The 24587-nt window shown below is 38.8% G+C and overlaps 5 protein-coding genes across 6 annotated transcripts; 1 reads left to right on the forward strand and 4 right to left on the reverse strand.

The window, feature by feature from the left end:
* Positions 1-563: 563 nt before the first annotated feature.
* On the forward strand, positions 564-5494 carry LOC114716000 (5'-3' exoribonuclease 3). Its single transcript, XM_028900924.1, has 23 exons — positions 564-870; positions 992-1094; positions 1227-1303; positions 1398-1589; positions 1686-1805; positions 1916-1978; positions 2086-2136; positions 2226-2393; positions 2472-2549; positions 2651-2800; positions 2882-2980; positions 3092-3196; positions 3323-3409; positions 3781-3851; positions 3957-4085; positions 4156-4232; positions 4320-4360; positions 4458-4532; positions 4662-4786; positions 4874-4951; positions 5046-5121; positions 5196-5242; positions 5365-5494. Exons 1-23 carry the CDS (start codon positions 685-687, stop codon positions 5492-5494), a joined length of 2328 nt encoding a protein of 775 aa, XP_028756757.1. The 5' UTR covers positions 564-684.
* Positions 5495-9387: 3893 nt separating this feature from the next.
* On the reverse strand, positions 9388-10551 carry LOC114716024 (probable CCR4-associated factor 1 homolog 11). The gene has a single exon (XM_028900952.1). The coding sequence runs from the start codon at positions 10372-10374 to the stop codon at positions 9529-9531; it is 846 nt and encodes a 281-aa protein (XP_028756785.1). The 5' UTR covers positions 10375-10551; the 3' UTR covers positions 9388-9528.
* A 1002-nt stretch (positions 10552-11553) lies between these two features.
* LOC114716021 (NAC domain-containing protein 40-like) lies at positions 11554-13902 on the reverse strand. The gene is made up of 4 exons (XM_028900949.1): positions 13345-13902; positions 12611-12864; positions 12094-12396; positions 11554-11998 (listed from the first exon to the last, which is right to left on the reverse strand). Exons 1-4 carry the CDS (start codon positions 13553-13555, stop codon positions 11621-11623), a joined length of 1146 nt encoding a protein of 381 aa, XP_028756782.1. The 5' UTR covers positions 13556-13902; the 3' UTR covers positions 11554-11620.
* Positions 13903-14524: 622 nt separating this feature from the next.
* Positions 14525-17550, reverse strand: LOC114716020 (uncharacterized). Of its 2 annotated transcripts, XM_028900947.1 has the most exons (4): positions 17267-17550; positions 16771-17172; positions 16532-16654; positions 14525-15927 (listed from the first exon to the last, which is right to left on the reverse strand). In XM_028900947.1, the coding sequence occupies exons 1-4, from the start codon at positions 17279-17281 to the stop codon at positions 14656-14658; spliced, it is 1812 nt and encodes a 603-aa protein (XP_028756780.1). In that variant the 5' UTR covers positions 17282-17550; the 3' UTR covers positions 14525-14655. The 2 variants fall into 2 exon arrangements, with proteins under 2 accessions (XP_028756780.1, XP_028756779.1); XM_028900946.1 differs by having other exon boundaries at positions 16771-17550.
* A 5035-nt stretch (positions 17551-22585) lies between these two features.
* On the reverse strand, positions 22586-23569 carry LOC114716001 (F-box protein At2g27310-like). Its single transcript, XM_028900925.1, has one exon. It carries the CDS (start codon positions 23567-23569, stop codon positions 22586-22588), a length of 984 nt encoding a protein of 327 aa, XP_028756758.1.
* Between the last annotated feature and the right edge of the window lie 1018 nt (positions 23570-24587).

The following is a 24587-nucleotide window of genomic DNA, read 5'->3' on the forward strand; positions in this document are numbered from 1 at the left end:
TTATTATAAAAGATTTTACTTATTTATCTTTTTCTTTTTTTAATATGGATTGACAACTGAAAGATTAGTCATTAACAATTTAATACATAACGATTAATGACTATTATAGCAGGTATTTATAAAATATTTTCTCCATGTATCACAAAAATATAATACATGAGTTGTCAATATCTGTCACAGTAATTATTAATTGTTACTTATTAAATTGTTAACAACTGTGTTTTTAATTATTAATATATATTTAAAAAATAAGGATAATTTAGTAATTAAATAAGTAAAATTTTCTGTAAGATTTCAGATTAATTTGATAATTTTAAAAAATTGTATTTAATTTTTTAGTAAGATTTATTGCAATTTTTCCTTATTTTTCAAAGCTTTCTTTTGTTTTCCTACGCACGGTTCCAACAAACGGAAGACTAAAGGGTGTATCATCGAGACGCGAGCTGAAGACTGAACAGCCACATCTAGAATTCTAGATATTATTATCAGCCCAACCAATTGTTTGCCGCCAAATGAAGGACTTGGCAAGCTGCGTCACAATGACATCGACCCTAGAATTTCCCTTTCTCTTCTTGTTAAATTAAAGCCCATGTGTTCCTTTGCTTTCCCCATCTTCATATAAACAGCATTGTCGCAGTTCGCTTAGTTTCAGTCACTCGGCAGCGAAGAGTTTGACAGAAGAAGATGGGCGTGCCTGCATTCTACAAATGGCTGGTTAGCAAATATGAGAAGGTTATAGTGAAAGCCCGCCAAGACACAGGAGAAACCGAAGATGCCACCTTGTCTAATTCCAATGCCCAAGTCTTTGATAACTTGTACCTTGACTTGAATGGAGTCATCCACCCTTGCTTCCGCCCAGATGACGATGATGTAACTCACTGCTTTCTCTTCCCCTCCTTTTTTTGTGTGTGTGAATACTGTATTATGATATTCAGAGCTTGTATAATAAACCCTGTAAGAGTACCGCAAAATTTGATATTATGATACGCAGAGCACTCCGACAACGATCGAAGAAGTATTCCACAATGTATTTGAACACATTGATCGGCTTTTCAACATAGTTAAGCCTCGCAAGCTCGTGTACATGGCAATAGGTGAGGGACGTAATATTTCATCACCGTAACTAATTAAAAATACTAGCTGGAAGAGCTTTGTCTCCTGGTTCTGTTGTCGATCTGTGAATAGTTTGAAAGAATAAAGATACTGTTTGCATGTTTCTCTCACAGACGGAGTAGCCCCTCGGGCCAAAATGAACCAACAGCGATCGAGGCGTTTTCGATCAGCAAAAGACGCGGAAATAAGGGTGAGTTTGAGGAATGTAATTCGAATATTGGCCCATTTCTGTTGATCATGGGGGCTTGATAAATGGTATATTTTCCCTCTTTCGTTTTTCATAGGAATGGGAGGAAAACAGGTTGAGAAGGCAGTTCGAATTGGATGGCAAACAAGTTCTTCCAAAACGAGAACCGGATGTTTCAGACTCCAATGTGATTACACCGGGCACCGAGTTCATGCACAGACTATCAAGAGCCCTGCAAGACTATATCTTTGAGAAGATAACCCATGATCCATCTTGGAGGAATATTATGGTGCGTCTAGGGTTTATACACGTGGGCTTGGCATTACTTTTTCACTCATAACGGCTATACAACACATTTGACTTGTATAATTCGTTTGCACCTCAGGTGATTCTCTCTGACGCCAATGTCAGTGGAGAAGGAGAACATAAAATTACGTCTTTCATACGAAGGCAGAGGACTCTGCAAGATTATGATCCAAATACCACACACTGCTTATATGGGCTGGTACCAAAAATCAGTCAGAGCTTGACTAGTATTTTTATATAGCTTCATTCTGCTGAGAGCTTCTAGTACCTTCCTGGTTTATTTATTCATGTTGGAAACTTGTATTTCAGGATGCTGACTTGATAATGCTAGCCCTGGCAACGCATGAACCACATTTTTCAATACTACGAGAGGTGGTTTTGAATTTTGATACCTAGAAGTGTATTTATTGATAGATGACTTTAGCTCCATTGACGTTTATAGTTGATGTTATTTTCTAACTGGTGTATATGATAAACAGGTTGCGGTCACAGCAGAGCAGCAACCAAAAAGTGCAGCAATACCTTTCGAGGTATCATATATAAGTAATTATTGCTTTCACCTGTTAGTGGATATCGTTACTCTTTATTAGTTTCAACTGTCTATTTTTCCCTTTTGCAGTTTGTGGACATTAGGTTGTTGAGGGAATACCTTGAACATGACTTGAACATACAAGATCCCAAAGAATTCAACATCGAATTTGAGAGGATAATTGATGATTTCATCTTCATTTGCTGTTTGGCTGGAAACGATTTCCTGCCTACCTTGCCTTCTTTGCAAATTCACGAGGTAATTTTACCAAAATTTATTTGCCGTATATGTTATGCGGCTTCAGCCTGCTGTTAATTATTTCTTGTTGTCCTGTAGGATGCTGTGGATTTACTAATGACAGTTTACAAGAAAGAGTTCAAGAATATTGGAGGGTATCTTGTTGACATGAGTAAGGTAAACCTCCTCTTGTTCCTTGTATATATAATATAAATTATATTTTCCTGAGTCTGAACTTTCTTTTGCGAGCACTACGCGCTCCCCTATGATACTAACAGGTCGAGGACGGGGAAGCCGCTTTTGTGAAGTTATCAAGAGTTGAAAAATTCATACTTTTGGTTGGAACATATGAAGAGAAAATTTTCACAAAAAGATCCGAAATAAGAGAGAAAGTATTGAGAAGATGTATGAGAGAATATGAACAGTCTGTAAGTTGAAATACCCGACTTTGAAACATCCATACGTTGACGTTAATCTTAGATCCTCGTAATTCACTCGTTCTTGTCCAGAAACAGGAAGAGGAGAATGCAAGTTCTGCACAATGTTACCAAAGTACTTCGGCATCTGTTTTCCTCTGTGAGAATCCCACTGTTTCTGCTGATTCAGAAGTAAGTTGGCAAGTCCTCCCTGGAAGAACAATTTAGCTTGTATTTACAAATAATGACAAAAATAAATTACTGTGTCTCGTGTGAAATGATATTTTGATCCGTAATATGAAGGAGCAGCAGATTATGCAGAACACAAAGGAGTTAAAAGAACAATTAAATAATTGCATGAAACGCAAATTAGATCTCTATAGAGGTGGAGTGTTTCCAAATGATAAGGTATGGAGTATTGCACTGTGAAGGTTCCTAATTAGTTTCTTTGAATGATTCTTTTATCTGCACCAGCATGCATGTTTTAGAAAGTAACGGATATCAATTAGCATGCGCTGTTCCAATTCATTGCAGGTAAAATTAGGAACACAGGGTTGGAAAGAAAGGTATTATAAAGTGAAGTTCTCTGTGGAAAGTATCGAATCCAAGAGAAAAGAAATTGTAAGTGTTCTATTATTTCTTCTCAGACCATTGTCTCAAATGGTTGTACTACTTTCGGTCTTTAATATAAGATCCTGTTTAATTTTTATTTTAGTTCTAAATATAAGACCTCAATCCATTTTGTCTCTCATATTTACTCAATTTTTTCCAAGATAATCTTTCTAATAATTATAATTCTAGTCAATACACTTGATTAGCAAGGATATTTTAGGAAAGACAACACCTATTTAGAAGAAATAACTAACTCAACTTACTTCCTTAATCTCCTCAAATTAGTCAACTGGGTCTTATAATTAGGACCGGAGATAGTATTATATTTTTATACTTGCGTTGCATAGCGAATGTATTTGACTAATAATATTTTCCTGTAGGTCAATAAGTACACAGAGGGACTGTTATGGGTGCTTAAATACTATTATTCTGGTGTTCCTTCGTGGTCATGGTAAGCCCATCGATGTGGATATATATACTGAATTTTCGGTTTTGTATCATTTCTTTTACTGAATTGTGAATGTGAATTGTAAGACTTAAGAACTGGATCATGCAGGTTTTATCCCTACAATTATGCACCTTTTGCTTCGGATTTTAGGGGCGTGACTCAGGTGAGATTAAACTTTCAGAAAGGGGTCCCATTAAAACCTTTTGATCAGCTCCTAGCTGTTCTGCCCCCCAGGAGGTAACCACTCGATATTTCATGTTCATTTTTCTTTCCTACGAAAATGAAACTGATTTTACTTCTGGGGCAGCGCTCATGCACTACCGAAGTCATATTCACAATTGATGGTTGATGAGCGATCAAACATAATTGACTTTTATCCACATAGTAAGTTTTATGTTAAGAATCCAAAGCATTCAAAATGTTAATGCTTTCTATTTTCTTCATCTTATTTATCTTGCTTTGAATTTGTAGATTTTGAAGTTGACACGGATGGAAAGCGGTTCATGTGGCAGGTTTTATTTATCTTTCGACTTTCACTTAATAGAATCATCAAAATCTTTTTTTTCCATGTAGTGCAATATGCTAACAGAACCATCAATTGTGTCACAGGGCACGTTGAAACTTCCATTTATAGATGAAGCGCGGCTTTTGACTGAATCAAGAAAACTCGAGAAGGAGTTAACTGTATGGTTTACTTATAGGTTTTCAATAACAAGAATTCATTTTTTTTCAGATAAAAAAAATTGAACTTTTCTTTCGTGGATGCTAAAGGAATATCCTCGAACCTCGATTCCTCTGTTGTGTCTTTTTCAGGAAGAAGAAGCAATTAGGAATTCAATAGGTTCAGACCTACTGTTTGTTGCAGGATCTACCAAGCTAGCGGCGAAGATTAGATCTTCCCGGCAAAATGTAGCAAATAAGATTGAAATAAGCATAAGGTTCGTTTGTGGATTGTCGTATTAATGCTATAATTGATGAGATCCCTTGGATCCCATGACTTGACCTTTCTCATCATTCTTGAATAGTGATGGAATCGGGGGTTTCGTAAGACTCTGCACTGAGGATGTTAAGGTAGATTTTGAGTCTCAGGAGGATTTTGCCATGTATGATCTCAAAACATGTCCTATTGTCCATTCCTTTCCTTAATTCAAATTCATGTTTCAACTTTTTCCAACTTGATGTTATTGTATTCTGCAGATGTGCTTATTACGAGCTGCCAGGTGGTGGTAAACGTATTCCTGGTTTACTTCATGGCCTGAACCTACCGGAAAAGGTAAAAAATAGCAGCCGTTATCTGGTTTAACAGAAGTTGGCACTTTTGCGATTAATTTTTATGAAATTATGCAGACAATCTCTGGTGATGATATTATGGAAACCACACTCTGGCATGAACGGTATTACCTCTTCTTTTGCCATCTTCCTCCCTTCCTTTTTAATCCTCTCGGAAGGGTAAGGAAATTAGGAATCGGGTAGAAATAGTTGTATGTATATAATTTTGAGGAGCTTGAAAATGCAGGTCCCAATATGAAAGCAAGTTTAGAAATGCCAACAATTACCATAATACATGGAAAACTAACGAAGGTAGTAGCAGCTTTGGATCCTCCTCATGTGGTAGCGTCATTTACAAAGGTGGAGGTGTTGGATAGAGTTCAGGTTCAGGTAGGGGCACTCCCAGTGCTGACGTGGGACTTGATCGGAAAATGCAGTCACTGGTAGTATCACATCCCCAATCCAATCAAACCCCCAGTCGTAGTTCTGGAACAGTGTCGTTTCCGGCATCCAGCAGAAACAGTTCCGCGAATCAGTTCAGCAGTAATAGCAGTAATCATGGGTTTCAAGCTGACGCGAAACCTTTTGTTTGGGGTCGAGGCAGAGGCTCTCATGCCTCCGATCGTGTAAATTCCTGGAGGAAATCTTGAAATGGATTTCCTAATCAAACATGAAAATCTCGGGGGTAAAAGTTGAAATGTTGTTTCAGGTTTCTCTACGCAAATGACTGCCTTTTTGACTTTGCTTATATGAAAACTTTGCTCTTGCTGGACTGAGAGCTGAAAAGAATGGTCCCTGCTTGATTTAAAGAAGCGTTCTAGTATATTTAAAAAGGAAGTTTAAACAAAGTTTAGATAAGATCCAGTTTAGATTCCATAAGTAGAACAAGTAGTTTATTCAGAACCACGAAGATTCATGGCCGATACAGACTTGTTAACTCACATACGAATGCGGGGACGATATGATCATCGAACTTGGCTCGGATTATAGCTATTGCGTCACCGGACTTTTTGGGGATCATGAACATTGTTCCTTCACATATTGATGTGAGTGTGACCTCAGTTTGAGTTCTTTAGTTTAATTCGGGGGAAAAAAAATCCACGACGGCAATACATGTATGGTATAACATATTAAGAAGCATTAATTAAACCTTAAAACCTAGTTTCTCCTATGAATTTTCTGAAGACTGAAGTTATTACTTCTGCGTTTAGATATTTGAATCTCTCTCTTAATCCCGACGGGTAAAAATTTACATTTTTTAGTGACGTCAAGAAAACAGATCAATATTTCGATTGGAGCTTACGTTGAAATGATAAGCGTACACCTGGAGGGGAATTGATAATAGACAGGATGAAGACAGCGATTGGCAAAAGAAATAGAAAGAAAATGCATAAAAGGCACCTAGAAAATGATATGTTCTGTGGGTTAAACGTCAACTCTTCCAGAAGTCTTATGATCGTTTCTATTCATTTAGAAGTTGTTATTCTGTTTTATGATTTAAAAGTCATCTGCACGGCATCTATTCATCCACGGCAGCATAAATTAATCTTTTAAATTATGTTTATTCTGGGGTTAGGAAGATTTTTTTTAGCCGGTTTACAGAGAGAGATAAGCATTGACTCTAAAAGCCATAAATCATTAAAATATCAAACTCTTCCTTCATATAGGCGTAGGAGGAGGCACTATTACTTGAAATAAAAAAAACAACATATCACATTATAATCAAACACTGAAAATCTTAAAATATAGAATGCCTTCTCTGGAGGATTGCTCGTATAATGATGAATCCCTTGCGGAGCTTATAAGGTCAACACAAATGGCTTCATAAAACGCTTCCGACGCCTCTCTGAGTCTGCAACCCGCAGCTTACTATGTAAGTTTCATCTCAATTCTCACTCTATCTTCCTGCACACCTTCCCATATGTTAATATATATCTGAGACAAAAACACAAAGCCAGAGTGTCCAGTAATCTCAGTCATCTCAGTTAATGAGTAGGAATAATAAAAGGAACCTGCTGAGAAGCATTTTCAGAGCAAATGGAGGGTGTGGCAATTGTGGCAACCCGAAGCCCTTTGACATATACGACCCTACACCTAAGCCTAAAATCTGCTGCCATCCAAATCCGATCCTCCGACCACCGTAACTTCATCGGCATCCATTCCCCAGTCGGTCTCGGTCGAGGATCCATGAGCGGGAAACTGAGCGGCAGCGTCGTGGTGGAGATGAAGTCGGAAAACCCATATAATGACTTCAAGGACTCCATCATCCAAATGATGATGGAGAGAGAGATTTACTCAGCGAGTGAGGTGGGAGAGCTTCTCCAGTGGTTTCTTAAGCTCAATTTGCCATGTCATCACCAACTCATCCTCAGGGCTTTCGCCGAGATCTGCCAACAGGCTTCGCCTCCCTCATGACTCCGCCATGCTCCTGTCAACCAACAAGCTCCATCAAAACGTTCATCTGTCTCGTGAATCGCCTCCTCCACATCATCATCCCCTCTCCATCGATTATTTCAATATTATGTACTGTTGGATATATGTGTTGGGTGACAAAACAATAAAATCATTTTTACTTCTTTTTTTCTTTTCCTGGAGATATCTACGCGAGTACCCTTTTTAAACTTTGATCATGCGCTATTCAACATTGACAGAGAAGCCACAACTTGAAATAAGGGCGACGATTAATGGAGTTTGTCTTCGCCAAAAGCAATGGGTGATGTTAAGAGAAATTAAAGAGCTTCCAATTAGTGTAAATAGATTTCTTATCTCAGAGCTTGTATCCTTGTACTTGACTTGTTCCGGCTGTGTGCTATGGATTTACGCCGAAGATGGTTTGGTTTGTGCGTAAACCTTCAGCTTGTCAAAATAAATAAATAAATAAATAATCTGCATGACGAAAGGTAACAGGAGCATTGCATATATAAAGATTTATAATTAAGCGAATCTGCCAGCTGTCAATATACTATGTCATTGTTGGTACTAAATCGTTTTTCCTACTTTGAATCGCTCACTTTATTTGTGCACACCATGCATTAATTTATTTACATGTCCATCCAATTTTTTATTATTTTTTAAATGAGAAAAAATCATTTTTAAGAGAGTTTTTCCTTCCCCATTGATGTTGACAACATTCAAACATAAAAGGGAGGCATGATTTCTCCAAAGTCGTTATTATGAACTTTTTTCGCATTAATTTTTGTTGCGAAACGACCATATGCTACCCTTATGCAAAAGAAGGGGAAAAAAACTGCATCCAAATGAAAATCTACTTGTAGATTATCAAAATCACTTCTCTCTCACTTTTTGGGTGTTTGGAAGATACAAAATTAGTTAAGATGACACAAAATCATAAAATTCATAAGCCTCCAAGCTCATAAAATCCTGAAATTCTAAAATTTGAGACCTGAACTAATCATGAACCTTAAAATCCATAATCTCTAAAGCCTAGATCCTATATAACTAAACATTTATTTTGAAAACTACTACCTCCGGTCATAATTATAAGAATTAGTTGACTAATTTGAGGAGATTAAAAAAGAAGTTAAGTTAGTTATTTGTAATAAATATGTGTTATCTTTCTTAAAATATCCTTACTAATCAACTATAGTGGCTAGAACTGTCATTGTTAGAATGATTACGTTGAAAAAATACATAAATATGATAGAAAAAGTGGATTGTGGTTTATATTTAGGATCAAAATAAAAGTCAAATACGATCTTATATTAAGGATAAAAAGTAGTATAATGATAACCTAATTAGGCCCTAACATGTTCAAATCCAAAAAAGTCTGAAATCCTTTTTATCTTATGCCCCTCAGAGAGCAGATTCGTCTTCAAAGATCAGGATGACTGAAAGTTGTCTTCTGCCCTAAAAGGCTAAAACCAAATAAATAGGAAATTAGAGATCTCTTCAAAAAGTAGTTGGGACTTGGGAGGGCTGGTGGTGGTGAGAAAAGCAGTAAGCCCACTAATAGAATGACACAATCAATCTCCAATAGAACACTGTCCATCTCTCCCACTGAACATAGACCCACACACAGGCCCATTTCCCCCATTATATAAAAAGTGCCCATTTCCCCCAATCATATATAAAAAAAAAAAAACCACCACCATCCATTATCTTCATTTCATATATTAAATCCCTTAAATAAGTCCCTTATTCATAATTATCAAAGCAAAATTGTTTCATAATTTATATCACTATGAAGAAACTGAGATAACTAGTTTCATGAATTAAACTGAGTTGTTCATAAACTGATTTCACTAATTTCTGAAGCTCCAATTGACCAATTAGATTTTTTATTTTTCAACCAAAATAAAGGATAATTACCCCAATTTTCATTTCATACTACTTACATATAATACAAAGGGAGATAAATTAAATAGATCAAATTCACTTCTTTACTTCGCCGTCAGCAGAGAACTGGCTCTAATCCATATAGGACACCCGCGTGTTTTTGGGGGCCTTCCTTCGCAAAGTAAATATCTCTCATTTTCTGAAAGGCGTGCCAGGTCAGCAAGCTGTCGGAACCGGCCTGGTGGCATTTCCCAACCGCCCGGTCCACACTGAGGGTCCGCGCCAGCCGATCCAAACCCCCGCACAGACCTTTGCTGCAGAACCGCATCATGTGCTTAACGTCATAAACATTGTCCCCGAAAAACGCCTTCAACATCAGTGAGAAATCCTCCAGCCCGTCCGGCAAGAGCCGCCGGGTCAGGATCTTCACCAAATACCCGAAATCATAGGCGCTGTGGAACGTCACCCAACTCACCGAGTCGTTACACACGAGGCCCGAGGACATTATCAACTCTGCGAACCGCGCGGAGTCGATCCCCTCCGCGGCGTTCCGTTCGAAGTCGATCCCCTGTTGCCGGAGCAAGGCGATGGAATCGGGAGCGTATGCGTCACGCGCAACGTCGAAATCCCTAAAATTGAATTCCCAGATGTAGCGGTTGGCGGATCCGATTTGAGGAAGGTTGCCATGGGCGTCGGAGAGGGTGAGGCCGAGTTGGATGAGGTTCAGGGCATCGACGTTGGACTTGAGGAAGCGGTAGTGATCGGAGGGATGGAGCTGACAGTGGCGGGCGGCGGGGTGGATGTTGGGACGATAGATGACGCCGGGGAATTCGGTGTCTATGGAGATGAAATGGTAGCGATCAATGAGCTGACGAATGAGGTGAAATTCAGAATCGAGATTGGAAGCCCATACTTGGCGGATCACAACGGGTTTGGAATCGGGATCTTGATCTGCGCCCATCAGGAGATAAACCCAAAAAGAGATTGTTATTAGTTGAGAAGCAATCGTTGATTTTGAAGGAGGATAGAGGGAGAGGAGTCGGACTTATAAGGAAGAGGCGGAAGTTGCTTGGAAGGCTGAAAATCACGATTCAAGTGGGACAGAGAGTGTGTCCAAGTTCAACGCGTCAGAAGCTTGCACCGATCCAAGTTGGTGGCTTAAGTCAAGTGGAGACTTGGTCCACGTCGGAAGTCAAGTTGCATGCTTTATAGAAATCTAACCATAACTTTAAAAATATTTTTATATCATACAAAATAAATTTGCATCGTTTTATAAAAAAAAAAATATTTTTCTATGTTGTCAAATACCCCTTATTTGTTTTTATCTAACAGTTTTTTCGATATGACCATCTAAGGAGGAAACTAAAGAGTCGGCTGTGGTCTTAATTTAGTAGCTGCGGAATGCTAACAGTTTCGTTTTGTTTTCCCCCAAGCACGCCAAAAGTGGATTGGACAAAGAAGAGAGAGAATATTTATGTCTATTAAAACCAATTTAATTATATATATTCTAGAAAATAATTGGATTTCAACTTAGCAATACTGAAAAAAGATATTATTTGGGACATATTGGAACCGAAAATATAATAAAGGGACCTGAATCTTCATATCGGGTTTCCTTACAAAGGTCCTATTATTTGTTAACACGAAAGTGACGTTGTTGTGAGGAAATAGGAATTGCGTTTCCTGGCCTTTGTTTTTTTAACTATGGCAGTGGAATCATTTAATAACATAAAACAACGCATGTTTTGATTGTGTTAATGATGCCGCGTACAATAAAACCTGCCTCAGAAAAGGTGAATTAAATTCAGATGGGTGGTCCCACCCCCTCCCAAAAGCCACCTTATGAATTTGATGCTATATTCCCATGGGATTTTGTTTTGTTATGTCGCGTGAATTTTGATCTTCAACCTATACCATTTCTCACTCGTCTCCGTCATCCGAGCTTTAGATGACACAGATGGAAATTTCATACATAATCTCCTCAATAAATTCTGCATAAATTTTATAATAAAAATTTATAGATGATTAAGACGATAATATATTTTTGGTATAAAGTTACATAATTCCTCCTCTGGACATTCCTCGGAAGGTTGTCTAAACGGTCCCCTGTTTTAAAGCTTTGGCATGAGACTGCACAAAATTCGGAGGCTAATGCATCGCTGGAAGGGAACCAACGTAAGATACTCTAATCTTGCATGATGTGTTGCTCATAATTTACACACGGAACCAAATCTCTCCCAGCTTTTCACTGGTTTGAGACTCCCCAAACCCATTAAGGACAGATATAGGGCTATCAAAGTTAAAACGAAGAGAACACATATCAGCACTCGATTTGTCAATGTACCAAAGAGGTTGGTACTCTGGGATGGGCGCTTTGAGGTTGGGAAACCAAGTGCTGGAGAAACAGAACGCCTTGATTTATCTACTCTTAACCTAATTCTTCGTGGAGCTGTGCCTTGGAACGCAAATGTCTGGGGATGATCCTGCGGTCTCGTGTGAGCCTCTTGCAAGGTCAGTGAAGAATCATCTAACTTGACGATATCATTCTTTAGTATCTCAGCATAACAATCCTCGTCATCCACCTCCTACATTAAATATTGAACAAACAGTTTATCAGATTTCAGCAACTGCTGCGAGCAAAAAGGGTAAGAACTCGTTCATCAATCTTATTTAAACGTACCTTTTGGTGACTCGAATATTCCGTCACAGCAGGGTCATAGTTGGCTGTTCTTTGATTCGATTCAGAGGCAGAATCAATTTGCTCCACTAAAGGAGAATGGTCACTACAACTGCTGCGTTTTGAGCTGCATCCGGCCCCTTTATCTTGTTCGGAAACACCCCTTTGGTCTATCTCAGCTTCGGAGACAGCACAGTTGCTTTCATGAGAATTCACTGCCTGCTGTTGACTTGAAGATGCTCCGTTTGAAGCATCGTTCTGACGAAAATCTGCATTCCTCTTTAGCCGACAAACGACTAAAGAATCCTAAAACATACAAACATGCATTTGCAGAAGTCAGTTTCAAATGAATTCGTCAGAGGTGGATTTCACTGAATTTTCTGCTATTCTGATTACGTGCATGTCCATTCAAAAGTTCTTCGCCTACATTCTGGCTTGAGAATATTTCTCATACACATCCTCACAGCAAAAGGAAAAGCAAGTTAAGAACTGGATTTGATATATGGTATTAATTGGTCACCTGGGATTTGTCGTTGACACAGTACTCGTGCATAATCCATTCAGTTCTTTCCCCTTTTGGGGCACGACCCAGATGGAATACCAAAGTTCTCTTGGTGCCTATAACATTAGAACCTGACTTCACATTGCGCTCTTTTCCAGTGGCCTTCCAATAGCCACATTCGGTTGCCCTTTTACTTTGTGAACCATTTGGGTACTTCCTTCCACGAGGGGAGAAGAAGAACCACTCGTTATCCGATTGAATGAATGATTTGGCTGCTCACAAATCAATCAGCACTAATAAGTCAACATGGAAATGAGGTTCGGTTATCTGCTGAATTCGGAGCATACTTAAATACAAAACAGCTCTGAACTTCATTGTGCTTCCCTTATTATTATTATTTTTTTATTTTTTTATTTTAATGAACAAACATGAACAGCCACGAGAATGCGACTCCTCATATCAAAGATTTCGAGGCAAGTACATGCTACATGCTACCTCTTCCTTTGCTTTGCTACAATTTATTATCAACCTGGTTTGTCAATTAATATGCATACACATATTTGTTCAGTCTTGTAATTTCATCTCATGTTTATCTTCCTAAACTGGTATTGGCTTTGTTAAAAAATCAACAATTGACAAGATCTGATTCCAATAAGGCCAATCTATGGAGAGCCCCGAAGTGGAAATAAATGGAATCCCCAATATAAAAGAAAGATTTTGACGTACGAAATGAGAAAGATACAGAAATTAACCTGGTAAATCCCAGGGCTCATATTTGCAAATCTCAACCTCAGAAATGACGTGAACGCTCTCTTCATGGCCGTCCAACTTCTTCCTGAGATAATAGGAAATCAACTCTTCATCGGTAGGACAGAACCTGAATCCAGGAAACATGGACGAAGCAGCGATCGACATCTGCGCTTCCCTCGAAACCAGGTCGGTCATTCTCTCCTCTCCTCGCATTATTTTACTTTTCCACGGAGCAAAAATACTTTTTAGGGTTCAAAACAGAAGGTGCTTTCTGAGGAGGAATAGAATCGGAAGAAAGGTAAGACTTTGAGACTTCGCTTGTGAGAGGTTATTCCTTAATTTGTCTGTATGGCTCCCCCTCAACCCCGTGATCGTGATTTGTGCGTTGCTTCTGTGCGCCAAAACCAAGTTGGCAGCTCTGGTCTGCTTCTTCGGGGCTAGAGCCTTAGACAGAGAAGGAGGTTGGGGAGAGAGTCGGCGGCCGAATGCTGATGCCACCGCCACGTAGGACGGCTTGTACGGATAGGTATGGTTACGTGGGCTCTGCTTTAATGTTAAGTTATCAATGGGCCAAAAACTCACGTATCTGCTTTCCGAGGAATCTGACCCCCCAATTTTGAGGTTCCTATCTAAGGAAATAAAGTGTCGCCGCATACAATGTAGGTTGTGTGGGTCAAGGCACTTACTGTCTATTACTCATTTCTACTATTCCAAATAGTACCGACGATTTTATGGAGTGTTCCGGAGACTTCTACATGTCGTAGCAGCGGGCAGGGCGGGCGGCTAAATAGCCGTTGTTTTGTGAAATGGTCCTAAATTAGTGTATTGTGCTGTTGGAGAGGAACAAAGGCCAGTTTTCAGATGTTTGAGTCATTTGGAAGTATGTAATAATGCCCGATCTGCTGTCGTGCTGTCAGGGCCGGTGCTGTTTCATGTAGATCCTACAAGTCAAATGTAATTGTGATCTTCTTACTATTTGTTTTCAGGCTAGAAGATCCGTTCCTGATATTGTTAGGTGGCAACGGTCATGTTTGGATTGACTGTTGAGTTCCCTTGTTCTTAGGACGTACTCCCACCTTGATTACTTGCCAGGGGAGCTCAAGGCTGGAACTAGAATGAATAAGAAGAGCTAGAAACTGTTATTTACCTCTTTTTTAAGGTATAGCACGATGCAAACGTAGATGCTGTGCTGATCAATGAAACTTTTTAACACTTGAAAAGAAAAAAAGCAGGGGCAAAAAACATTAGGAATTGAAAACAAAAATGACAGAACCTATCTATTACATCAATTTTCGAAAGCCTTGTTTAAAATTTTATATTCTGCCTGCAGCCTCTTGCTTCAGCTGATCTCCTTCCAGCAAAAAACTTATCTCGGCTTCGCCACTATCATCCTGCAACTGCAAGGGCATGGATTTAGACCAATAATTGTCTATTTCATGGCTTTTATCAAGTGTCTGAGCTCTCGAGAGCAATTCACTCGATCCTTCATGATCTAATCCATCAGAATTTTTCTGTATTTTTAGGCCAAAATCCTTCTTGTTGAAGCAAATATTCCCCCACTGAATTCTTTCGGACAAAGATTTCCTTCCTATACCATCACTTGAAACTCTTTTGAGTTCATCTCCTGCGTCATTATCATAAGCATAACTCCATTTGAGGCTTCTCTTGTTATTGTCCAAGCTCAATTCAATGGAATGGAGATCACTATCATCCGATTCATCATCTCCTTGCTTTACTCTATCCCCAACATCTATATGGTCCTTTTTCTCTGTAGATTCAGATCCCCAGCGGCATCTATTAAGATATGATCCGATATCTTTGATTTTTTTCAACAGGGGAGAAACATCACGATTTTCACCTTTATTTTTGAGGAAGGCTTCAAGCTCATTTCTTAGCTTTTCGAACACGGCATTTTTCTCCTCAAATTGATACCTAGCCTCTGAAAGTTTCATATGGACTCTTTCCTCACGCAAAACATCAGCAAACTGAAGCATTTCTCGCTCCTTTTCTACCTCATCTCGAACTTTCGCTGACTCTCTTCTCAATTCTTCTACCTTGGCTCTGTCTTCCCCAATATCTTTAGCTAGTTCATCACAAATTTGCTCCAGAGTCTCCCTTGCCCTTCTCTCCGTTTCTAGCTCGTCTGAAATTTTCAAATGGGAAGCTTTTACATCGGCCATTTCTTGAGCAATCTTCTTGTTCAACCTCTCAGTTTGCCTTCTCAGCCTCTTCTCCACTTCAATCTCTTCTGCCATGCGTGATAATGCATCACGAACCTTGCCTTGCTCTCTTCTTTTCCAAGCGGCCTTTTCTTCAGCGAAATGCTTCAAGAGATGCTCTATATCGTTCTGTTTTGAACCCTGTTCTTGGATTACTTGATCAATTTGGTTGCAGACCTGATCGAGCTCGCTGCGTAGGGCTAAGATCAAAGGCATGGTTGACGTGTGATGTTCATGGAGGCATATTTGATTTAATGCCTTGAGAAGCTTCTTCGATGTAGATAAGCCAGTTCTAGCTTTGCTGAGATTGTTCTTGACTTCAACGATGTCCTTGCTATACGCACTATTTCTTTGCTGATTACCTCCCTGAATTTCATTACAAAAGACTTAGGAGGAATTTAATGTTCAATTTTCACCAAGTGATTAATCAGATCTACATATTAGCATATAGCGTTCTAGACTACTCAATGAAATCTGGATGACAATTATAAGAGAATAATTACGGATGAATATTGGCGGCTTCATCTTAAACTAAGTGATACTACTCGTCCTGATATAAAACCCAATTAACTAATTTTAATAGATTAAATATGTTAATTAAATTAGTTAATATGATAGGTTTTTGTAAAATAGCTCTCTTCCTTCCTACTTGATTATTGTTGGGAGAATATTAATAAGGTTAATTTGAGAAGAAATTAATAAACATGTGAAATAAGTCTTGTATATGAAACCTACATCAATTTTTCAATTAAATCCTGTAAGAAATATATTAAAAGCCAAAATTTTTGTTTAGTAACCAGACGTAGTACTTTCTTTAAAAAGAACAAATTAGTCTCATTACACTATCTTCTTTTAGCATTAATAATAGAAATAACTAAAGCCACCAGTCTATCATCTTTTAGCATTAATAATAAGAAGGGGGCATTTGAAATCAGAATCATGGCCCATTTTATAGGGAAATTAATCTGACCTCATTGAAATTGATATTGCCAAGATCATCAAAGCCTCCCAAGTAGCAATCTGCCAGTTGAAGTTTATGAGATGCCACCGATTCTCTTCTTCTACTGCCCTCACCTTCAAACCCTTTCATTCGCTTCATAATCAATTTCAAAACAGGTTCAACATCAATGTTAAGGCACTCCTCAGATGGAACCACGGTTGAAACCCAAAAAAAAAAAAAAGCAAAAAAAGGAAGTGATATAACCTGACCTCAGATCCAGAGATGGGACTATATGATGAATCTGACAAATATAGCTTCGATGAGTTGGCAGCTTTCTGCTTCCTTATCTCCTTGCTTCTCACTTTTTCTGCACCTAAATCCTTCTTCCCTTTCGAGGCAGGCAAATCGTTGACTTCCCACAATGTAGCAGCAAGCTTCCTCGCAGACACTGAAAGGTCCTTCTCTTTGCCACTTATCACAGAAGAAGACAAAGGCTTTGTGAGTTGGGTCCCCGTAGAAGGAGACTTAGTCCTAATGTTCCACATGGGCACCAAAACTGCCCGCTTAAATCGGTATTTTCGGACCAAAGAAGACGAGGACGAGGAGGAAGAACCTCGCTTCCTGATCTTGTTGGGTTTGTTGCTGAAGATCGATTTCTCCAAATTGAGGGTCTGCTGCCACGAGGACATAGTTCGAAATTGTGAGCGAATTTCAGGGGAACGAACCCAACTTCCCGAATAAATGAAATTGAGTTCGACGAATGACCTGCACAGACTTCATGGAAGTCAAGAAACAATTGTGGTCAGCATCATCGTCTTTATTTTTCAGTGTTTTGGTGAGCTGGAAACTGTTAGGCAAAGAAAAGGTGGGTCATGAAAGATCATCTTCAGTCTTCAGCCCCCTCCTGGCGTCTTTGAATGTCTAAAGGGAATTGAGGGTCGACCGAGAAAGAAAGTGGAACCTGTCAAAAAATGGAAAGTTACGTTAGACTGTTAGAGATAAAAACGGAAGCTTTAGACTTGTCTTCGCTTCAGAAATCCTGAGAGGGAAAAGAAAAAGCAGGGGAAAGAAACAGCGAAGTGAAGAGAGAGGGAGTGGAGGGAAGAAAGGGACACACCCACCCTACTAACATTTGATTTGTTAAGAAGACGAACACTTCCTTAAAAAGAAAAGAAGAGATGACGTGGCAAGCACGTGAGAGGCAGGTGCATGTCCACAGCTCCTTGCGTCGCCTTCTCTCTGGTGCAATTGGCGCACTGAATGCTAAATCATAACAGTAATCTCTCTAGCTTCGTGATTTGATCACATCCCAAGACTAAAGTATAATGAAGTCATATTCTGTCAACTTCTTGCTGAAATATAAAAAGCAGACGAGATAATCGCAGAAAGTTGAAAGCAGGACGAGGAGATCTGGACACAAATGCTGGAAGCATGGAACAGTAACTATGAATGATGGTGGCTTTCAAGTAGCTGCCTAATCACATTATTAACACTAATACTTTGTTATCTGATATTCTCAATCATTTGGGTCAATCAAAGCCAGACACCAATACACGGGGACGAAGGCCATCCAAATGGTGGAACCACCAAAACGCTCATGTTACGGAGAATTCATCGCTGTGTTTTGAGCTTTAACAAGCAGGCTGAGCCCAGTGGTCCTAAAGAAATCTCACAGTGCATGTCGATGTCTCATTGAGGACCCCGCCACCGCTCCTTTCGTCGCCGATTTGGTCAGCCTATTCCATGATTCCTTCTTTGGGGACATCCTCGTTTGATTTCATGTGGCCATTATATACATGCTCAGGAAAACATCATGCGGGATCAGATTTTAAAGTAGAAAGTTTAAGTTTAACCGGTTTTTTCTTTTCTGTATAGATTAGACATCATTGTTTGAATTCTTGTTTCTTCTATAAAGCCTGCTGCTTTTACCATCTTCTGCCGTTATATCCGCTTCACAGTATCTCTTGATATGCCCCACAAGTAACCAGGTTTTGAGAGCGACCTCTTGCTCATCTGTTCAAAATGTTTGTTGGAAACGTAAAACTCAGTTTGCAGGGTCCAAACAAAGTTACTAGTTTCCAGTTGTATTTTTCTCCCAAGCCATGTTTAATCCTTAAAACCCCTTATTTTGAAGTTAAAAAGAGGATTATTGATCTGGAATCACCTCTGATACATGTCAAGTAGATAGCGAATATAGCATTCATTATTGGTATGGGAAGAAAATAAGTTTGAATGAAAAAAACGAAGACAAGAAACGATTGAACGGGAAAGAAAAGTGAGATGGCATAATCGGGGAGTCACATGTTGGGGTTGTGCAAGGAGGCCTTTAATTTGAAAAAAAAATTGCGGACACGACAAGCAAGAGTTGCCAAAGACGGGATGATTATTGATGACTGATTGGGCTGCTTTGTCTGACAGAAAATTGGCAGCACTAAAAAGAAACACTTGTACCTCCCTTTTCTTAAATATTTGGAGCATCCGTTGGTATAATTATATTACAGCCATACACTCCACATCGATGGAGGAGTTGGAGTTGTTACTACGGAGTTCCAACGAGTAACAAGAAGGAAGAGAGATTCAAAAGAGGACAAAAGCAGAAAGCATTGGAGTTAGAAATTCAAAAGTGTTCTGAATTGCTTTTTGGCTGTTTGGAGTTATAGGACAGTACATGGCCCTCTGCTGCATGCTGCTACTTAAGGTTTTCTTCGAAATTCCACCTCTTTTTCTGTGACTATTTTTTTTTTGGATTTTTTTCACACTTTCTTAATATAAAATATATTTAACTAATTTAATTAGATTAAGAACGTTACATAAATTAATTAATTATAAAAAATATAACATTTTTTTAAACACTATAATAATCTTTTTTAATGTTCTTCCTTCCTTACTTACTTGATTATGGTCGAAAGAGTATTCATAAGAGTAATTTAAAAAAAATTATAAATATAAAAAATATGTCTTATATTTAAGATTAAAATTAACTTAACAATTAGATTTTATATTAACGACAGGAGTAGTATTTCCTTAGAATCTCAAAGTGCAATTTAAAGAATGGACCTGACTGGTGCTCCGCCATAAGCCATTAAACCGCATCAGACACAATGATCCACCAGCGACTGCTTATCAAATCTCCTAGTTCCTAATTCATTCGCGTCTTTCTTTCTTAGACGCAAAGCCAATAATTAATGATCCACCAGTGACCACCACCAACTACTGCAAACAAGAGAACAAGGAGATGAGCCGGTAGTCGGTAGGAATTGCGAGGACACTCTAAATATATGAATATATATAAATATATATATTAGGTCATATGATGGAAGTAACTGGAGAACACGGTGTGAGTGCCACAGTTTGACTGCTTCAAACTGCGTCCTGGGTTGTCACATCCCCCTGTAATAGTTATGTTATCGTGCCCATTGACCCCATAGCGCAGAAAGAAGAGGCTGCTCTTTGGAGTAGCTCTGCAATGGGGAATAAATATGCGAAAAGTTTTACGATGCTCCGTTTACGACTCATATGCGAAGGACGCCTCGTTTTGAGGAAATCTTATTTGAAACATTCTCATGCATTGAATTTAAATGTGAATAAGATTCAAATTTTAATCCGTCGCATTGTTAGTAATTAGTCTCTCTTGCTAGATTCAATCATATTGCTGGTATGCACACCATTTTATCATATCCAGGTTACTATTTTTTATTCTTCATATAAGAGCTAGTCAATTAATTTAAATAGATTAATAAACTAGTTAAATTAGTTATTTCTAATAAATATATGTTGTCTTTCTTAAAATATCTTTACTAATCAAGTATATTAGTTATAATTACTATTATTATAAAAACTACATTAAAAATTAAAAAATATAAAAGACAAAATGAATTAGGATTTTATATTTAGGATTAAAATAAAAATTAAATTAACTCTTATATTAAAAATTGAAATAATATCATTGTTTAATAGTACTTGGCTTTTTTTATGTTACGTCGTGTTCTAATTACAATACTTTATTTATAAATTATAAATAAAATGTTATAATTAGATGATAGTGTATTTTTTTTTCATCTAATGGTCTAAACAATTACATCTTATATCAAACAAACAAAGATGGAAACAACTTCTTAACTGAGTTTATTTCTCTATATTTAATTCCATTCCGTTATCAAAGTGGGCCATTGGGAGTGAGCTTGGAATCCTAGCCCCTGATGGCGACACACTCCTAATCCCACAGTGTTAGCGACGACTGACGAGAAAGCTTTGGCGTTTTGCGAGTTCTGTCTTTTGGTTGGCAAACTAATTCTTACTTCTGATCACATCACTAAACAACGACCCCCGTTGCTGAATGCGACGTGCGATTCCAAGAATATGACCATTTAATTTAACACTCCCTTATTTTCAATTCAAGGCCGATTTACTATTGTACAGTAAAATTCTGTCTTCAGTCCGAAAACATGTACGGTAATAATACCAACGGATTAGAGATTTTTTTTCAGGTAAAAAAAAAAAAAGAGTCAATCCCTCCCATCTTATTCTAAACATAAAAGTCAGTCCCACTTCTATAGGTTTGTTTAATTCCATATGACAAACAATTATTCTTATAAAATATTATTTTAATAATTTTTTCAATTACAATCTTAATCTTTATATTTTATTTTTAATATTTTATACTAAAGGAGACGGGAAGTTAACAATCAAATTCTTAACCACTTGTTTAAATAAAGGTGCCCTTGATCTCAGTACAAGGTAAGAAAAGCTTTAGCATCCGTTGGAGGAAAAAACACTACAATATCCCCTTCCTTATAAATTACTAGTCATCTAGTCATTAGTTTGGAGGGTAGTTTTGATTCTAAATATAAGTTATATTAAATTTACCTAACTAATAAATTAATATATAATTTAATATAACTTATGAATATTTTAAATGAATCAAATTATATTAGTTATAGTTAACTAATTTTTTTAATCTATTTAAATTAGTAAGATAACTCTTATACTATCCAGGAGCAAAGCACTGAAGCTAATCTGTGCTGCCCGATAATTTTTTTTTTGAAAAAAACTACATTTTTATTTGGGGCGAGGGAGAAAAACTGTCTTTTAATTTGAGATGCTAGATCTGACTTAGTCACTTATTGATTAATGCTGACTAGTTGCGCAAAAAGAAATCTATCCACACCTTTCCCCGTCAAAACAATGAATAACAAACTCAGGTGAATTTGTCTTTCTTCGTGTCTCGACACTTTCTCAGTCTTACGCTAGGACTTGTACTAAGTTAATTAACTAATTTAAATATATTAAAAAATTAATTAAATTAATTATTTGTGATAAATAAGTATTCTTTTTCATAAAATATTTTTGTTAATTAAGTATATTAACTGAAACTACTGTTATTATAAAGATTACATGAAAAAAAAATCTTATATTTAGGATTAAAATAAAAGTGTAACTAGTATTTCAGTTTAATTATTTTATTTTTTTTATACACAAAAATTTAAGGGAGTTCAGTCCCGGAGGTTCACCAGAGCCAGGACATACTTCCAAACTCAGAGAATACTTATAAAGGTTCTCACAGATCGCCCACCAATAAAATCCTCATAAGGATTCGAATTCACTACCTTATAAGTTATAAGCCGATTCCTTACTAATTAAATCAACTGGCTAATTATTTTATTCTATTTGGAAGGTAGTAACGTAGTATGTCCTAACAAACGTGCTAGCTGAATTAATACAGTCGCTAATGCATGGAGTAAAGTCTTATTGGTTTTTTTTTTGGGCCAGAAGTAAAGTCTTATTGGTTGAACAGATTGACAAACTGTGATCAATACCGGGCCGGAGATTTTTCCCCAAAAAGGACGAAGAATTTTTGTTAGCAGTGCAGCACGCCAAAAATAACGTGTTTCAAGTAATATTAATCATGATGGATGATTAACCAAAAAATAATAATAATTACGATGAACTTGGGACTTGGGAGCACTCTGGACATAAATTTACAGAGTAAAAATGATTATAACCAAGGTTTTGCTATTTGTTTTTGCTGCGTTTGAATCTGGATGCATCAAGCAGCTAAGGATGATTGACGAGACCCAGTTCGTGTCAGAAGAAGAAGAACCAGCACAAGAAAGCGAACATGGTGACGACAACGACAATCAAAACCATGTCCAGTGCCTGATCCCTCCTCTCTTGTTTCTCCCTCCTGTCTCTCTTGACGGATAAGAACTCCTCGAACCTCGCCTTTGCTTCTTCCTCATTCACCTTTCTCCTCTTCCCGCTTTCAACCGCGCTCTGCAGAATCGCCATGCTCTGCTTCCCGCTCACACTCCTTCCGTCGGTGTCTTCCACCGTCAAGCTCACCTCTTTCACTCGCATCTCCCCTCCAACCTCCTCGCCGCACGTGCACGTCACCTTTATGTTGCATTGGACCCACTCCGACGGCCTTTCATCGCACGCGATCACCACCGCGTAAACGAGCTCCAGCTCTCCGGTCAACCAGTGACGCTGCGCCGACACCGGCCTGCGGCTCGACAGATTCGCCGCACGATTCCGGGATGTATCGATCAGGATCCAGCTGAGGCTCAAGTTTTCCTCCAGGTGCTTCATCCAATCCTCGTCCTTGCTGGCGTATTTAAGCGGCGTCGGAACAGATTCTTTCGCGCCAAGCAGGTCGATCCACAGAGGGGAGCACTCGAACCAACCCGTGTGAGTCTGGGTCCGATGGACCTTGGAGAACATGGGCCTGTCATGATAATAAATATCCACGGCCGAAATCCATTCCTTTGTGGGGGTAAATGAAGGATCGAGATGATCGGGCCGGGAATAACGATGGAGGGTGGGGAAGGAGTCGAGGAAAAGGGAACGGTGGCCGGCGGGGAAGTCGGAGATGACGGAACGGAGACTGGGGTCACGGAGGGAGGGCCACGTGGCAGTGCAGATTTGACGCCAGAGAGAGTCGTGGAGGCACAGGCGGCGGAACAGAGAGGAGGCGGAGGCGAGAGACGGACCGTCAAGACGACTGAGGATGTGAGCGTGAAAGAGGTCGGGATGGAGAGTTGCGAGCGGTGCGTCTGAAGAAGAAGCCATAACTGTGGGATGAGAGGGAAAAATCTGATGGAGGGGCTTTTATAGAGGGCTCGTCCGCTTCGGCTGGCGGCAGAGGAAAAATCGTTTCGGATAAGTGGATAACACCTATTGTACGCGCTACGCTATGCTCTGCCGTTTCACGGGGATGACTATTCTTTCTTCTTTAATTATTATTGAAAATGACAATTATTTGTGTTAGATGGGCATCATTATTCTGCATAAGCTCGTTTCTTTTTTATCTCTGGGCCAAACTATTATTTTGGAAAATTTCAGGGTTTAATTTGCTAACTATTATTATTGATGTCAACTAACATATGCTGTAGAATAACATTAGATGCATGACCTTTAAAATCTATGGGTTATCTACGCAAGGCCAGCATAGGGTAACGTGCGGAATTGAAGGGAGTATGGAAGAGTACGTGATAGAAATTGTGCAGAAGAAAGCCTAAAAGCAAGTATAGACGGTAGGGTAGCGTAGACAGTGGAGTAACTAGAGTGCAGATTCCTGGTACAGATGAGGCGCGGGTGATGAATGGGGGTCGACGGCGAGTGTTTGTTCTGTCCGAAACGGACACATACTGGGCACACATCAGTGTTTGAGACATTAGTGGCTGTGGGGCTTTCCGGCGCCGGCCGGTGATTTCACCTACCCTGTAATAACACTAATGCTGTCGTGTCAACTTACGGGCGAGTCTTGTACATGTATCTTTGTACCTTGCTCCTGTCCTCTAATGAATGCCCCCATACCAGACACTGATCACAACCCTGTTAGCGTTTTTCACTCTTTTCCTCTTATTTCGTCATCACAAACACATGCCTACTTTTGGTGGCTCGCAGCCAAGGTTTAATCACGTGTCGTTGTGGATAAATCCACGGGGGCTGCAGACGAGAGGCTGTGGTTATTATTATTATTATTTTGGCCAACTGGATATCTGAAGTTTAGTTGTGTGTTTTAGCATGAAAGCGGCACAACAAGTGGCGAGGTAAGTGAGGGGCAGAGGAAGCTCGGCTGTGGCCG

The sequence above is a fragment of the Neltuma alba genome, unplaced genomic scaffold, assembly GCF_004799145.2.
Source record: "Neltuma alba isolate B1F8T4 unplaced genomic scaffold, ASM479914v2 tig00011640_pilon, whole genome shotgun sequence".
Classification (NCBI taxonomy): Eukaryota; Viridiplantae; Streptophyta; class Magnoliopsida; order Fabales; family Fabaceae; genus Neltuma; species Neltuma alba.

What these genes read in the sequence shown, in the direction of transcription:
- LOC114716020 (XM_028900946.1), bottom strand. Translation starts at nt 17,190, where the DNA reads ATGTCCTCGTGGCAGCAGACCCTCAATTTGGAGAAATCGATCTTCAGC. An exon ending in GTCCCATCTCTGGATCTGAG is followed by an intron (nt 16,655 to 16,770) that starts GTCAGGTTATAT and finishes TTGATTATGAAG; the next exon opens with CGAATGAAAGGGTTTGAAGG. An exon ending in GCAATATCAATTTCAATGAG is followed by an intron (nt 15,928 to 16,531) that starts GTCAGATTAATT and finishes AATGAAATTCAG; the next exon opens with GGAGGTAATCAGCAAAGAAA.
- LOC114716021 (XM_028900949.1), bottom strand. Translation starts at nt 13,555, where the DNA reads ATGCGAGGAGAGGAGAGAATGACCGACCTGGTTTCGAGGGAAGCGCAG. An exon ending in GTGTCAACGACAAATCCCAG is followed by an intron (nt 12,397 to 12,610) that starts GTGACCAATTAA and finishes TGTATGTTTTAG; the next exon opens with GATTCTTTAGTCGTTTGTCG. An exon ending in AATATTCGAGTCACCAAAAG is followed by an intron (nt 11,999 to 12,093) that starts GTACGTTTAAAT and finishes TATTTAATGTAG; the next exon opens with GAGGTGGATGACGAGGATTG.
- LOC114716000 (XM_028900924.1), top strand. Translation starts at nt 685, where the DNA reads ATGGGCGTGCCTGCATTCTACAAATGGCTGGTTAGCAAATATGAGAAG. An exon ending in CAAAAGACGCGGAAATAAGG is followed by an intron (nt 1,304 to 1,397) that starts GTGAGTTTGAGG and finishes CGTTTTTCATAG; the next exon opens with GAATGGGAGGAAAACAGGTT. An exon ending in CTTCTTTGCAAATTCACGAG is followed by an intron (nt 2,394 to 2,471) that starts GTAATTTTACCA and finishes GTTGTCCTGTAG; the next exon opens with GATGCTGTGGATTTACTAAT.
- LOC114716024 (XM_028900952.1), bottom strand. Translation starts at nt 10,374, where the DNA reads ATGGGCGCAGATCAAGATCCCGATTCCAAACCCGTTGTGATCCGCCAA.
- LOC114716001 (XM_028900925.1), bottom strand. Translation starts at nt 23,569, where the DNA reads ATGGCTTCTTCTTCAGACGCACCGCTCGCAACTCTCCATCCCGACCTC.